The sequence below is a fragment of the Salmo salar genome, chromosome 18 (assembly GCF_965601325.2).
Source record: "Salmo salar chromosome 18, fSalSal1, whole genome shotgun sequence".
NCBI lineage: Eukaryota > Metazoa > Chordata > Actinopteri > Salmoniformes > Salmonidae > Salmo > Salmo salar.
Window position 1 is genome coordinate 14,940,914 of NC_138308.1, and position 16,147 is coordinate 14,957,060.

The following is a 16,147-nucleotide window of genomic DNA, read 5'->3' on the forward strand; positions in this document are numbered from 1 at the left end:
CAATTTCACTGGCTGCTGTCGAGGTGGGACGTTAGCGTCCCAATGATATCAGAGAGGTTAATGTTCTGTATTATGTCACGTTTCATGTGGAACCCAGGAAGAGTAGCTACTTTTGCAGCAGCCAATAAAATACCAAAAATACCAAGTTTCCCGTTGGCACGACGGTGGTGGGCCTGATCGTCGACGAGACAGCCTACAGGGAGGAGGTTAGAGCACTGCCAGAGTGACCTCTAACGTTGATCTTGGACTACAGGAAACAGGAGGGGGAGCACGCCCCTTGCCATCGACGGAGCTGCAGTGGAGAGGGTCAAAAGCTTCAAGTTCCTCGGTGTGCACATCACAGATGACCTGACATGGTCCAATCACACCACTACCGCTCTGAAGAAGGCGCAACAGTGCCTTTTCAACCTCAGGCGACTGAAGAAATTTGGCATGGGCCCTCAGGCCCTCAAGAAGTTCTACAGCTGCAAAATCGAGAGCATCTTGACCGGCTGCATCACCGTTTGGTACGGCAACTGCAACGCCCTCAACCATAAGGTTCTACAAAGGATGGTGAGGACGGCCCAATACATCACTGGGGGCGAGCCCCCTGCCCTCCGGGACATGAACTCCAGGCAGTGTCTGAGAAAAGCCCGAAAGATTGTCAAGGACTCCTGTCACTCGAGCCACGGACTGTTCACTCTGTTACCATCTGGCAAGCGGCATCGGAGCATTGGGTCTCGGACCAACAGGCTCCAAGACAGCTACTACCAACAGGCCATCAGACTGCTGAACAGCTAACCCTAGATGTCTACCTGTACAGACATGCACCTACAGAGACTATTTGCACCTCAGAGACTATCCGCACTTTAGAGATTATTTGCACTGACTACCAACACATCGAACCCTTACCCACAAACTTACACACATGCACCCACACACACACTCAGAACTCTCTCTCTCTCTCTCTCACACACACACACACACACACACACACACACAGTCAACCCTGCTGTTCTATTTATTCCACAGAGTGACATGAAGACACTACCCACTTTATATGTGTAAATACAGTGTAATACAGTCCAGTAATACTATGCATACTATATTATTGTTATTGACTAATATACTGCATTGTTGAGGGAGCTAGCACACAAGCATTTCGCTGCACATGTTATACCTGCTGTAAACGGCGTATGCGACTAATAACATTTGATTTGATTTCAACTGGTAAACACCGTTGGAGATTATCTGTATCAACGCTAACACACCGTGCACGCAAGTTAAATATCTGGAAGAAGCAAACGACGTACAAGGTATGGCGTGCATATGGCTGCGTATGCGCAGTCTAAATAATCAAGAGAGCCGGTTAGATAACGAAGTCGAAATCCAATGTGCTGTGGTTACGGAGCAGACAGAGCATCCTCTTGCAACGCATCCCTATGGTGAACGTCACTCTCAATGTATCACAGGACTCGCGTGCATTTAGCCTACACGCGATTGCAGCCTGTATTTGTCCATGTTCCATAACTTAACTCGTGTTCTAAATTGGTAATTTTATCTAAATCCTTCCAATTTCTCATTTGGTTTATGTATCAAGTTTGTGGACAGCCGACTTACCTTTTCAACCCCGATGTTGCCTTGTCCCTCGTCCTGAGGGACTTGAGTGAAACGCTCTACCGCTAAACCCCAGTCAAACCTCCTCTAGCGTCACCCTGCGCTGCAGCCAAGGCAACCAATGCTCGCGATATTTTGGCTTGGCGTCTTGAGAGGTGATAGTCAAGTGCTTGACACAAGGGGGACGGACTGAGGAGGAAAAAAGTGGGCACTGACTGATGATTTTATTTAACATTTTTAAGGTGTGTTTGTCACAGGTAAAGATCCTTTGAAATTCATCCCTGTTACAGCACTGTCTTCCATCAAGTGAATTACACTGCGGGGCCCTAAAGAGGGTCCCCACACATTAGACTGGCCTCCTGTCTATTTGTTCCACTAAAGATCATAGTCAGCCTTACACTGTACACATGCAAGATACAAAGAATAACAGATGTAAACTACAATTGGAAAAAGTTTATTAGGGAGAGAACTTGGGTGATGCAGTAGAACATCATCTCTATCACTCAACAGAAATTAACACACCTCACCTCATGCTTACTGCATGCTTCCTAGGATGGGCTGGATTTGCAGGGGCTTGACAAAGCTGTCAAAAGTGAAAACGGCATAGAAACACAGAAGAAAAACACAGAAATACAGTAAAAGCCATGATGGTAGAAGGCTAGAAGCTAAATGAACAACTTGTGGCTGTCCTGATGAGCAATGAGTCACATCAACATGCTGAAAAGCTAAACAATACTCAAACTCTCCGTCGTGTTTACCTGTTCTCCTCATGGACAAAATATGTTATTTTGCTGCTTTTTGAATAAGCTACACACTTGTAGTGTGATTGCACAATATACTATGCCCCTTAAATGAATCATCATGAAAAAATAAGTGTAAGCATAAATCAGAGTTATGGTAGGCTATTGTATTTACTTTGTCTCCTTCTCTCTCTCTCTGTCTCTCTGTCTCTCTGTCTGTCTAAATTAAAGAGCCCAATATTGAGCTACATGGTTCGTTTCATAACACACTTTCCTATTAATTAATTCAACCCAAGGAAAAGTTGATGGCATCACAAACCTTTCAAAAAAAGTTATGTTTTTTGTTTATGTAATTGTATATAATCGTGAGTGGTCTTTATCTGCACATCTGGGTCTGTGGGGCATGCTATTCACAGGTCGTCAGTCTCCCCATCGAAGGGCATGGTGTCCAACTCGATGTGGATGCTGCTGGGCTCACCACTCCCCACCCAGCCTATAGGAGTGCGGTTGAAGGAGGGTCGAGAGCCAATCTCATGCTGGTATACCACAGCCAGTTCAGGCTCATCATGGGCCACCTCATGGGTGTCTGGCAGCTGGAAGGTCATGAGCTGAGAGGCCTTATCAAAGCCCCCAAACGGTGTAGCACTCCTAAGACAGATAAAGTGATGGGCAACAAAAGAAGATGAGGAAAATAAACTAAATGAATCTTCTAAGGCAACTTCTGTACATGTGCTTCACATACATGGATGGACAATATAAAAGTCTGAGTTTGAGAGTAAATGGGTGGGCTTCATTACTTCATACTCTTCTCAAATATTTTTTTGTTTAGATGCTATGGAGTCAACCAAGCAAAGCATAGAGGGGACTGTACCTGTTGAAGGACTTGAACTTGGGCAGATCATGGTGGGCATGGGGGCCTGGCATATGATATCTCATGCTGGACGTCAGTTCCTGGTTGCCCTTCATGGCCTTTTCCCATGGTGATACGTATGAGGGGACATAATCATGCCTCTTCTTGGCCTTGTCTAAGGCAACCTCTACTCCATGACTACCTGTAGGAAGAAAACAGCGAGTCAGGAAAACAGATATTCTATCACATGATGGTCAAGCCTCTTTGGAATAAATCTCCAGGAAATGTCAAGTCAGGCAAAATCTGATATATCGATTGCACTGCACTCCATTCATTCCAAAATCACTTTTTCTAATCTCGTGAGTTGATATGAGCAGATACTGACCATGACCATGTTCTCCTGGAGCAACATCATCATGATGTACATGTCCATGGTGTCCATGCTCATGACCATGCTCATGACCATGCTCATGACCATGCTCATGTCCCTGACCATGTCCCTGACCATGACCATGACCATCTTTGCCTGGTTTGGGAGGGGGCACAGGAGGGCCTGCCTTCTTCTCCACCATGTGGCCACTAGCATCCAACATCATTGTGCCACCCAGGCTGGGGACCAACTTCTGGAAGTTCTCCTGAAACGAAACACACAAGTAAGACGAGCTTCCAACCCGGGTGGTTGTTGAAATATATATTGATAGCCTCAACAGTGTGATCATTTCCCTATTTATCCATGGGTTGTACTTCCTTCCCCCATCCTTTGCCAATTTTCACTGCAATTGTTTTACGTTAAAGCTCTTTGGACAGAATTTCTACATGAACTATATATAATACTAACATGTATTATTGTTATATCAAGTTTTTAATTTTGACTTGGATGATTGACATCCTTGTTCTTACCATAGACTCACTGCCGAAGAGGTCAGGGTTATTCTCGTATATGAACTTCTCCACACGCTTCTGCCTCCTCTGGAACATCTTGGAGCCCTTGTTGGTGAAGAGGTTCAGCTCTTCCAGCATGGTGTCCTTGGGAGTCTTGATCTTCGTCCCCAGGTCAAACTCTGACGCCTCAGGCTCTGACTCATACTCTGCAGATGAGAAATGTTCACGCTGTCTATTCATTTCTCTTGTTGTTTCTCTACATTATACTGTATGAACATACTGTATAAGGCTCTATTCCATTGAACTTGTAGACCAGGTTTCCGGGATAAATCAAAAACATAATTATTCTGGTTCAGCAATTGTTCAAACTTGGATTATTGGACTCAACAATGTCTGCAGTGTGATACAAAAATACACTCAGCAATGTATCTCCCTATGCAGAAAGAATCTTACCTGTTTGGTTTGAATTGGTTCTACGGTTTGCTTAGAATTATTTGAATGAATGTTAAAGTACTTTGTGTGCATCATCTTTCGCCTAGAAAACACATCTGTGTGGGTGTGACGTGATCTCTACATCTCAGCAGAAATTACACTCAGTGCAGATGGTTGCCTAGGAGGGGGATGCTCTCAGATTCTTGGTATCATTACGGTGGAAAATTCATAAATCTCTCTGCCCAAAGATGAACTGGCTGTTCTTCAACAATGTGGCTATTGAAGGAGAGAGAACAGCTCATCCCCGAGTTTGGGCCTGACTCTGACTGAGGCTTTATGGCTTTATGAGGTAAGGCCTCAGTCGTTTTCATGTCTGTGTTGTCTATATTTGTTCTGTTCCCAGTTCTTATGATCCATTGGTCAGAAGTCACGGGGTGTTGAGACAGAGAGGATGGGTGAAGGGAGAAAGTCTTCAATCCGTAACACTGCACAGGGAAGATGTTCCACAGCAATTCTAAAGCTATGGAGTAATACAATGCAGTAATACAGTGCAGTGATACAATACCTATAGGCTATACTACTAATATGATACATATGTTTCTTTGATACTTTTTTTGTAGTAGCCTAATCATTCTTTGCTTTGTTCTATATCTATATCTATATCTATCTATCTATGGTAAGCTCTTATGTAAAATGTTCTGTGTGTAAAAAAAAAAAAAAAACATCAGCTGATTATTTACATAGCACCACCAGGCCTTAGAACTTTGTTATGAGAACATTCATCCCACACTGTTTTGACTAAGCACATCCTCTCAACATTACATCCTTTTAATTCCTGCTAAGAATTTCTTGCCACCCTTTTCCATTGTAGGAATTGTCACTAGATAAACACACATTAACTCTGATTAAATTTGGTGGATTTAATAATTTAGCATTCCTGTTTTGTTTTCCTGGCAATAAATTCTGCCGTTCAAAAGGACTACGCTTGTGTCTCAATTACTTTTGTGGCATTACGATTTTGTAATGTTTGACAGTACCATTTTTATGTTGACATTAAAAGTCAACACTAGTTATGTGATTCAAGTATGATTTCTGTCTATTTCTGTTATAAGCTACAACAGACGTGTCTTCTCTTGTGGAGGGGAATACGTTTGAACGCTGCAGCTAGCTGGCACAGCCACAAAGTCATAACATCTGATTTTAAACCTAACCCTAACCTTAAAAAGGGCAAAGCAGTTAAAAACGTGATTTTATGTAAATATCTTCAAATGTTTTCCTAACGCCCACATGATCAGACTGAGCATTTCACAGGTCAAAGGAGTCTCAGGGAAATACATGATAAAAAATATATTGTGGAGTTATTTTCATGAAATAAACGCACACGGTGATTTATTAGACATGCAGTGATGATTTCCAAATAAAATGACAAAGATTGCATGGGGACTTTAACCCCAACCTTAACCACACTTCTTACAAATATGCTTAACCCTAACCTTACATTAATTTCATAACTTTTTACAATATAGCCTATTTGGACTTTGCAGCTAGCCCATCTTGCGAAGATCGCTCAGTTCTGCGTTAAGGACAAGATTCATCTCAATAAACATGAACCTGCTGTTAAAACACAGCTTTCTGCTTAGGCCTTATTGCTATATCTGTCAGGACACATTACATAAGAAAAGTATGAAGTGCACAGCACAACTGAAGTGTAAGGGCAGCATACATTTACACTTTGCTGATGTCAACGGAAGACTACTATATTTACTTGCACGCAGATCTGGAGCACTTAGTGGATGGAGGGGAAAAACACCTGTCATAATTTTCATTAAAAATCATCATGCCATCGCTGGTTAATGAAGCATGGATCCTAACAGCTGAGAGGGAGGGGAGAGTAAACCATTACTGTGATGATTGTAAAGGACAGATCGTATTTGTGCTGTGAAATCTAGGAGATAAATGTTTGTGTGTGTGACAGGGCGCTAGTCATTAGGACATGTTAAGTGTATCCATGTGGAGGAGCCTCTTTGACAAGTGTCCCCCTGCCTGCCCTCTCGGTTTACCAATTAGTGCAGTATGTTACTCTTGATAATACCACAGGCTCATATTGATAAATGTTACTGAGCAGAGTTGAATGTATGGTACTGTGCGGTCTCTCACATAATTTGGAAGATCTCCTTATTATCTTTTTTTAATGATGTGTGAGCAATGTACCTTTGTACATGCAATGTATTGTGTTTATGAGCTCACATGTACGTGCCTTACCATCTTGAGTGACATGTGACAGGTCAGTGATGATCTTAGAGGGCTTTTTCCGCTTGTTAGGTGGGGCAGGTGTTCCATGAGGCATGACTGCAGACTGAGAACACATGTAAACAGGAAGTTAGAACAGGTCACAGAACATACCAAGCTACTGTATAATATGTCTGGATTTAGCTTATATATATATATATATATATATATACACACAGTACCAGTCAAAAGTTTGGACACACCTACTCATTCTCCATTGTAGAATAATAGTGAAGATATCAAAACTGAAATAACACATATGGAATCATGTAGTAACCAAAAAAGTATTAAACAAATCAAAATATATGTTATATTTAAGATTTTTCAAAGTAGCCACCCTTTGCCTTGATGACAGCTTTGCACACTCTTGACATTCTCTCAACCAGCTTCATGAGGTAGTCACCTGGAATGCATTTCAATTAACAGGTGTTCCTTGTTAAATCAATCAGTTGTGTTGTGACAAGGTAGGGGTGTAAACAGAAGATAGCCCTATTTGGTAAAAGACCAAGTTCATATTATGGCAAGAACAGTCAAATAAGCAAAGAGAAACAACAGTCCATCATTACTTTAAGACATGTGGGTCAGTCATTCCGGGAACATTTCAAGAACTTTGAAAGTTTCTTCAAGTGCAGTTGCAAAAACCACCAAGTGCTATGATGAAAGGAAGACCCAGAGTTACCTCTGCTGCAGAGGATAAGTTCATTAGAGTTAACTGCACCTCAAATTGCAGCCCAAATAAATTCTTCACAGAGTTCAAGTAACAGACACATCTCCATCTCAACATCAACTGTTCAGAGGAGACTGCGTGAATCAGGCCTTCATGGTTGAATTTCTGCAAAGAAACCACGACTAAAGGATACCAATAATAAGAAGAGACTTGCTTGGGCCAAGAAACTCGAGCAATGGACATTAGACCAGTGGAAATCTGTCCTTTGGTCTGATGAATCCAAATTTGAGATTTTTGGTTCCAACCGCCATGTCTTTGTGAGATGCAGAGTAGGTGAACAGATGATCTCCGCATGTGTAGTTTCCATCATGAAGCATGGAGGACGACGTGTGATGGTGTGGGGGTGCTTTGCTGGTGACACTGTCTTTAATTTATTTAGAATTCAAGGCACACTTAACCAGCATGGCTACCACAGCATTCTGCATTCCATCCCATCTGGCTTGCGCTTAGTGGGACTATCATTTGTTTTTCAACAGGACAATGACCCAAAACACACCTCCAGGCTGTGTAAGGGCTATTTGACCAAGAAGGACGGTGATGGAATGCTGCATCAGATGACCTGGTCTCCACAATCACCCGACCTCAACCCGATTGAGATGGTCTGGGATGAGTTGGACCATAGAGTGAAGGAAAAGCAGCCAACAAGTGCTCAGCATATGTGGGAACTCCTTCAAGACTGTTGGAAAAGCATTCCAGGTGAAGCTGGTTGAGAGAATAACAAGAGTGTGCAAAGCTTTCATCAAGGCAAAGGGTGGCTACTTTGAAGAATATCAAATATAACATATATTTTGATTTGTTTAACACATTTTTGGTTACAACATGAATCCATATGTGTTATTTCATAGTTTTGATGTGTTCACTATTATTCTACAATGTATAAAATAATAAAAAATAAAGAAAAACCTTTGAATGAGTGGGTGTGTCCAAACGTTTGACTGGTACTGTATATATCTGTATATATAGTCTCTCTGTAGCCCACTCAATAGCAGAAAAAACGAATTGTGGAAAATAAAGTGTTTCTGTTCAAGGCAGCACAGAGAGAGGAGATCGGGGATTGGAGTCCCTCTAGCGATAATCTCTAACCATTGCACTATGTTGGGACCCACACTTATGAGGCCATGCTTCTGAGGCCATGAAGAACACGGACAGACTGCACCCTGATCCTTTTCCAAGTTCAGAGTGGCTTCAGATCCATAACATTCCCCGAGCCAACAGATGTCCGTCCGTGAGAAAACATATAGCCCACTGTAAGTTTCTGTTTTGTTTGGTCTGACAACTCTAGAAATTAGAAAGGTTTAACACAGAGTATACTGTATGCCTACTGTGGTTGCAGTAAACACATTCCTCTTCATAAGCTGATGAGCACAAATTACCAAGACTTTCAGATCAATCCAATTTGCAGTAAACACATCGATCCAATTTGATGGATACGATGAACATGGCTGTAATCATAGATTCTTAAAGTATGTAGAAATATGACACAGGAACTCTGTAGTCTAGGTTGCTAGGTGAAGCTTGAAGATATGGAAGATCTCAGTTGGGATACAGTACAAGCACCACACCACCTAGCATGTTTATGTCTCACAGAGCCCTTTTCTATATACTGTAGTTCTCCTTTAAGCCATACTGTTCTGTACCTACTGAGAGTCTGCAGCTTCTTTAAGACCCACTCTGTGGCAAACTTCGCATCACATCGACTGACTGTAACCTAATCCACCAGAGCTATTTTCAGCCAAGACCTTTTAGCGACGAGTAGTGGCGTCAGTGTACTATCAGATGTGTGAGACGCAATGGACACTCATATACAAACACATACACATTGGCACAATTGTCAAGAGAATGATCTAATCTTCCCCAAATTAAAATGAAGATGTTGAGGGGTGAGAGGTGGGTGGATTGGAGAAGGGATTGTGGGGGAGGACTTTGTAAATCCCCTGTAAAATGATCACCAGCTGAGGACCCCAGCACTCAGGTTTCCCCTCCCCAGCTGGGCATTCCAGGCTTTGCACACCATATAAAATGTGCTGTTGGACAAAGGGGAGCAGTCAGCACATTCTTTCAGAGCCTGTCTGCGTCTTTGAGTGATGGGCAAATTCTAAAAATGTTCAATGAACATCAAGATCACTTCACCATGCCTTCAAAAGCACTTTATATCCCATAAATGAATAAATAATGCATTCCTTATTGAGTCAAGGTCTTCAAACATAATTTCAATTCTCAAGTGCAGTTCTTTTTGAATGCTATAGGTGAAGCTTTTGCACAACTGTATTTACTTTCCAGTTTGCCGTTGACGGCCAAGTCATGCATGCAATTGGTTAGTAAAATCAAGCTGATGGCATGATCCACTCACCCGGTTTTTTAAATCCTTATGTTCAAGGAGGTCTAGTAATACCAGTAGGAGATGAAGGCTTCAGGTTAATCTTAATCAGAAGTTTACAAATCCCAGGGTGCCTCTGACCTGTGGCTGGACTCAGATCCCAGGGAGTGCGAAATCCACCCTGAGCTTGGATGGCAGATCTTTGAGGGGGGGCTGGAGGGAGGGGGGGGGGGGGTTGAGGTTGGGGTAAAAGTGGGGGATGGGGGGTGAAAGTGCTGATGGGGCTATCAAGAGATGGTCCGGGGGGCCTATATATAGAACCGGTGCAGAGTGAGGGGGGAGTCTAAACTTAGTCATAATAGAGCCTCAAAGGACGGAGGAGTGTCTGAGGGTGTGATTTGGGGTTGGCGTCATTGGTTTGCCCATTTTCCCCTTCATTAATTAACTCCAACCTTCCAATAGATTATCAGTTTTCTGTCAGGCAGAGGTGTCCTTGCTGTTCTATGGTATTCATGGTCATATAGCCTCCTTAACCAAAGTGGGTGCTGATTTGTTGGCTCAGACAAATCCACAGCTCTCTCCATGGCTTAATGGCTGAACGTTATTTAATATATGTGCCCGTTAGTGTTATTCGATCCATACGTTAGACCAGGGTGGGATATTTTGTAGATTGGGTATTTTACATACTCAATTCGTGGATCATTTCAAGTTCTCCCATTTAAGCATGTCTGTACAAATTTGTACTCTGTATCACAGTGAAAGCCGGGGTAATGTTGCCTACTGTAGGAAAAAAGTCAGGCCAAAACGAAGAGTGAAGAACAAAAATCAAAGTGAAGATTGCCATCACACATCTCACCCCCACATTCCTATTCGCTCTTTGTGATGATTAATTTTACAGTCATTGTCGCAGCTTCTCTCTCCCCTGTGTGCTCACTAGAAGAGAAGTGAGTAAAATGTACCATTTGCACCTTGCCTCTTCATTTGAAACATTTCCGTTAGTAAGGGAGGTTAACAGTGACTCAGGAGGCCTGAATTTTTAACCTTGACATCTGACCTTCGGCTTGCAGTGCTTCACTGTTAGCACCAGGAGCTTGTCTACTAAGATTGAAGGAAGGGTTATGTTGTGTTATGGTGAATTGTTGTGTGACAGGAAACAAATCAATTAATCACTAATAAAAACTGCTGGCATAATATTGTATAATATACTGTATTTCCCAGCTGATAATGGATATCCATTATTCATTTCCCACTGTTCTCATTTATATCTCAAAACCTCACCCTCTGCATTGGACCCAGTAATGTTTTTTTCTGCACTCAACATTTCATCCTTGGAATATCCGTCACAGATATAGGCTACTACTGTAATACCATTTCCTCATATCATAATATTATAATTTTTTTCTCCCCAAATGCGATCTTGTCTCATCGCTGCAACTCCCCGACGGGCTCGGGAGAGGCAAAGGTCGAGTAATGCGTCCTCTGAAACATGACCCGCCAAACCGCGCTTCTTAACCCGGAAGCCAGCTGCACCAATGTGTTGGAGGAAACGCCGTTCAACTGATGAACGAGGTCATCCTGCAGGCACCCGGCCCACCACAAGGAGTCGCTAGAGAGCGATGAGCCAATTAAAGCCCCCCTGGCCAAAACCTCCCCTAACCCGGACGACGCTGGGCCAATTGTGCGCTGACCCAATGGGACTTCCGGTCACGGCCAGTTGTAACACAGTCTGGGATCGAACCGGGGTCTGTAGTGACGCCTCAAGCACTGCAATGCAGTGCCTTAGACCGCTGCACCACTCGGGAGGCCTCCTCATATCATATTCTAACTGGAATGTAAAAATGGGGGCGTTGAGCAGCCATAAATACTTTCTGGATATTAACAGCCCTATATATAGGTGGCAAATGGAAAAGATGCCAGCTAAATGTCTCCACCGGACTGTCTGTTTTTTAGCATAGAATGTATGGGTTTGTAGTACCCTTCACCAACAAGTTGTGCCCTAGTGCTAAGGGGTTTCAGAATGAGTTGAAAAATACAGCCCATAGCACCATCATGTGGTGAATGGTTGTCAGGATTTCACTGTTACGTGTATATGCATTCACTAGTTTACATATTGTGGAAATAGAGATTGAGCGGATATAATTTAGTCTTTTTGATAACATTCTGTCCCAAAGAACACTGTCCCAAAGAACGATAACATTCTTTGGGACAGTTTCCTGGACACAGATTAAGCGTAGTCCTTGACTAAAAAGCATGCTCAATAGAAATTCTCTATCACTGTCAAATGTTTGGTCCACAATTGGGCTTAATCTGTGTCAGAGAAACTGTCCTTATATGTTTAACTGTCTAATATAAGCAATATGGTATTGGCAGACAACCTGGGAAAATGAAAGCTCTATTTAAAATCAAATCTAATTTTATTTGTCACATGCGCTGAATACAACAGGTGTAGACTTAACCGTGAAATGCTTGCTTACGAGCCCTTCCCAACGAGGCAGAGAAAAATAGTAACATAGGAGGAATAAACTACACAAGAATGGAGTTATATACAGGGATCACCAGTACCAGATCAATGTGTATGTACATTAAGGTAGGGTATAGTGACAAGGCATCAGGATAGATAATAATAATAATAATAATAAGACTAAAATAAAGAACAGAGTAACAGCAGCATATGATGAGAGTATAGTGTGTGTGTGTTTGTGTTGTGTCAGTTTTCATGTGTGTCTTGTGTGGCTGTACGTATGTAGTGTATGTGAATGTGTGGTGTTTGTGTGAGAGTGTCAGTGTAGTGTGTGTGTGTGTGTGTGTGTGTGTGTGTGTGTGTGTGTGTGTGTGTGTGTGTGTGTGTGTGTGTGTGTGTGTGTGTGTGTGTGGTGTGTGTGTGTGTGTGTGTGTGTGTGTGTGAGTGTGTATATATAGTCTTGTGAGTGAGTATAGAGTCAGTGCAAGATAGGGTCAGTGCAAGATAGTCCGGGTAACCATTCATGAACTATTTAGCAGCCTTATGGCCATTTAGCAGTCTTATGTCTTGGGAGTAGAAGCCGTTTCAGAACCTGTTGTTCCGAGAGCCGATGCTCCGGTACCGTTTGCCAGACAGTAGCTGAGTGAACAGTCTATGGCTTGGGTGGCTGGAGTCTTTGGCATTGTTTCGGCCTTCCTCTGACACCGCCTGATATAAGGTTCAGGGATGGCAGGGAGCTTGGCCCCAGTGATGTACTGGGTTGTTCGCACCACCATCTGTAGCGCTTTGCGGTAGAGGGTTGTGTATTTGCCATACCAAGCGGTGATGCAGCCAGTAAAGATGCTCTCGATGGTGCAACTGTAGAACTTTGACGATCCGAGGGCCCATGCCAAATCTTTTCAGCCTCCTGAGGGGAAAAGGCTCTGCCGTGCCCTCTTCACAACTTTGAGGGTGTGCGTGGACCATGTTAAGTTCTTAGTGATGTGGATGCCAAGGAACTTGAAGCTCTCAACCCACTCCACTACAGCCCCGTCAATGTGGACGGAGGCGTGTTCTCCCCTCTTTCTCCTGTAGTCCACTATCAGCTCATTGGTCTTAAGTTTGTTATCATGGCACCACACTGCTAAGTCTCTGACCTCCCCCCTGTAGGCTGTCTCATCGCAGTCTGTGATCAGGCCTACCACCATCATGTTGTCAGCAAACTTTATGGCGTTGGATTCGTGCAAGGCCACGTAGTCGTGGAGGGGACAAAGGACACACCCTTGAGGGGCCCCAGTGTTTGAGGGTCAGCGTGGTGTTGTTGCCTACCCTCACCACCTGGGGCCAACCCGTCAGGAAGTCCAGGATCCAGTTACAGAGGAAGGTGTTCAGTCCCAGGGTCCCTATCTTGGTGATGAGCTTGGAGGGGACTATGGTGTTGAATGAGCTGGAACAGCATTTCCTCTCTTGTCCATGTGGGAGAGGACAGTGTGAAGTGCAATTGAAATTGTGTCATCTATGGATCTGTTGGAGCGGTATGCAAATTGGAGTGGGTCCAGGGTGTTTGGGATGATGGTGTTGATGTGTCACAACCAGCCTTTCAAAGCAGATGTGAGTGCTAAATGATAGTAATTTAGTCAGGTTACCTTGGAGCTCTTGGGAAAAGGGACAATGCTGGTCAGCTTGAAACATGTTGGGATTACAAGACTGGGACAAGGAGAGATTGAAAATGTCAGTGAAGACACTTGCCATCTGGTCTGGGCATGTTTTAAGAACGCGCTATAGTATTCCATCTGGCCTGGTGGCTTTGCGAGTGTTAACCTGTTTAAAAGTTATACTCACATCGGCCGTGGAGAGCGAGATCACACATCCGAAACAGGGACTTTCACGCAAGTTGTAATCCTCGAAACCAGCATAAAAGCCATTTTGTTTGGGAATTCTGCATCGCTGGGCATCTCACGGCTGGGTTTCCCTTTGTAATTCGTTATCGTCTGCAAGCCCTGCCACGTACGACGGAGCTGGTGTATTAGGATTCCACCTTCTTCTTATATTGTCCTTGCGCATGTTTGATGTCTTGTCGGTCCATGTCCCCTTTCTTGTAAATGGTAGTTCTAGTCTTTAGCACAGCGCGGATATTGCCTGTAATCCATGGTTTTTGGTTTGGATACGTTCATATGGTCACTGTGGGAACGACGTCGTCTATGTGCCTTTTGATGAAGCCCGTGACTGATGTGATAAACGCCTCAATGCTATTGGATGAATCCCCGAACATATGCCAGTCTGTACTGGCAAAACAGTCTTGTAGCCTCGCGTCTGCTTTATCGGACCACCAGTTCGTAAAAATGAATCATTGATATATTGGATTTACGTCTCCATTTCAACCAAAAATCTAAGTTAAAGAATAGGACTAAGTCTAACTTTCATTTTTGGTTGATATGGAGACGTGAATCCAACATATCAGTTAATTTGTAGACAAACTGGAATTAAGGCAGACTAAATCAGTGGCACATATCTAAGCAGAAGATAAATCACCTTCAAATGTTGATATTTGGCTGCGTTGACAACCAAACAAAATTCAATATCACTTTTGAAGTGCAAGAAATGGTCTATCAAACTTATCGACAAGTTAACAAATTATATGTTGGATTCATGTCTCCAACTAAACCAAAAAATACAATTCAAAGAATGTGATTAAGCCAGTGGCTCAGATGGAATTCTCTCCTTTATATGTTGATATTTGGTTGCATTGTCAACCAAACATAATTCATAATTTCTGTTATACAGTAAATAGCCCAAAGTTAAGGCTATTTTACACACCAATATAACGTTCAACCTTATTAAAATGAGTAACATCCATGGACACAGTGAGGTTACTGTAACTATACATTTCTTTATGTAATCATATAAAGCGTGCATATTCAAGATAGCATGCATAGGTCACTGCAGGTCTGTGGACAACCTTAAATGACATTGATCACTCGCACCATGTACTTTTAGTGTAATCTCAACTCCAACCCAGGTCATTTGGTTCTGCTATTAGATGAAGCACAGTGATAACATATGCATCTGTTGTATAAATAAACAAACACATATTCCCATTTGAACTTGGCTGTGCTTTTAATTGGTTGAAAGCACAGTTAAGACATTTAGGTGACAACTAAACCAAAAATCAGACATTGTTTTTCCATTGGAATTTGGTTGTGATTTAAGATGGTTCAATGTAAAGCGATAACACATTGGAAATTCATCAAACTTTTGGCTGTCTTTTTGAGTGGGCGAATAAAGGTTGGAATCTCATATATCAATGTCTCAAACAAATACTACGCAATTATCCACGTTGAAATTACATGATGTGCCCAGTTGGCCGGCTGCTATTTCATAGAACTATTTCATTTAGAATTTGTAAAAAAGGCATCAGTTTTAGAATATTCTTTTTCTTTGTAGTCCTGTTTAGCTGTTTACATCAAAAAGTTATATCAAATGTGTATATAACAAACATTTCCAGGGTTGACTGCCATGGTGAAAAAACTGCCATGGTGAAAAAACATCTAAACATTTTGACCAGTACGGCTCACAGGATGACAAAACTTTTCATTTTGGTGGCGTTGGCCAATTCACTGACACAATAACTAGGTTTTGAAGCATGGATTAAATGTTTTGAGTGAGTTACTACATTTTGCAGACATGCAGTAGAGTTGTGAAGTCCCATAAAACACTTGTGACAGTTGCACTTACAGTTTAGAGAATGTTAAGACTGTTTCAAAAAATGAACCAAAGGATTGAGAAACTGTAACATGTCTTCATTGTATTCAGTTGGTAAGTAGCTGCATGTTTGTTACCTTTCGCTATTGAAAAAGACAGACATAATTCATTT

At 42.5% G+C, this 16,147-nt stretch overlaps 2 protein-coding genes across 6 annotated transcripts in view; both read right to left on the bottom strand.

Moving 5' to 3' along the window:
• usp54a (ubiquitin specific peptidase 54a) overlaps positions 1–1,694 on the bottom strand; it is a 104,827-nt gene extending 103,133 nt beyond the window's left edge. For all 4 annotated transcript variants that reach the window (XM_045700767.2, XM_045700766.2, XM_014154022.3 and 1 more), the window contains exon 1: positions 1,600–1,694. The gene's annotated coding sequence lies outside the window, so the exon portion shown is untranslated. The remainder of the gene's footprint in view (positions 1–1,599) is intronic.
• Positions 1,695–2,034: 340 nt separating this feature from the next.
• Positions 2,035–10,006, bottom strand: LOC100194528 (myozenin 1-like). 2 transcript variants are annotated; one of them, XM_014153924.3, is made up of 6 exons: positions 9,867–10,006; positions 6,763–6,856; positions 4,087–4,274; positions 3,713–3,821; positions 3,208–3,388; positions 2,035–2,984 (listed from the first exon to the last, which is right to left on the bottom strand). In XM_014153924.3, exons 2-6 carry the CDS (start codon positions 6,845–6,847, stop codon positions 2,747–2,749), a joined length of 801 nt encoding a protein of 266 aa, XP_014009399.1. In that variant the 5' UTR covers positions 6,848–6,856; positions 9,867–10,006; the 3' UTR covers positions 2,035–2,746. The 2 variants fall into 2 exon arrangements, with proteins under 2 accessions (XP_014009399.1, NP_001133086.1); NM_001139614.1 differs by having other exon boundaries at positions 3,572–3,821; positions 9,867–9,992.
• Positions 10,007–16,147: the final 6,141 nt, after the last annotated feature.

What these genes read in the sequence shown, in the direction of transcription:
- LOC100194528 (NM_001139614.1), bottom strand. Translation starts at nt 6,847, where the DNA reads ATGCCTCATGGAACACCTGCCCCACCTAACAAGCGGAAAAAGCCCTCT. An exon ending in TCTTCGGCAGTGAGTCTATG is followed by an intron (nt 3,822 to 4,086) that starts GTAAGAACAAGG and finishes GTTTCGTTTCAG; the next exon opens with GAGAACTTCCAGAAGTTGGT. An exon ending in AAGTTCAAGTCCTTCAACAG is followed by an intron (nt 2,985 to 3,207) that starts GTACAGTCCCCT and finishes TATCTGTCTTAG; the next exon opens with GAGTGCTACACCGTTTGGGG.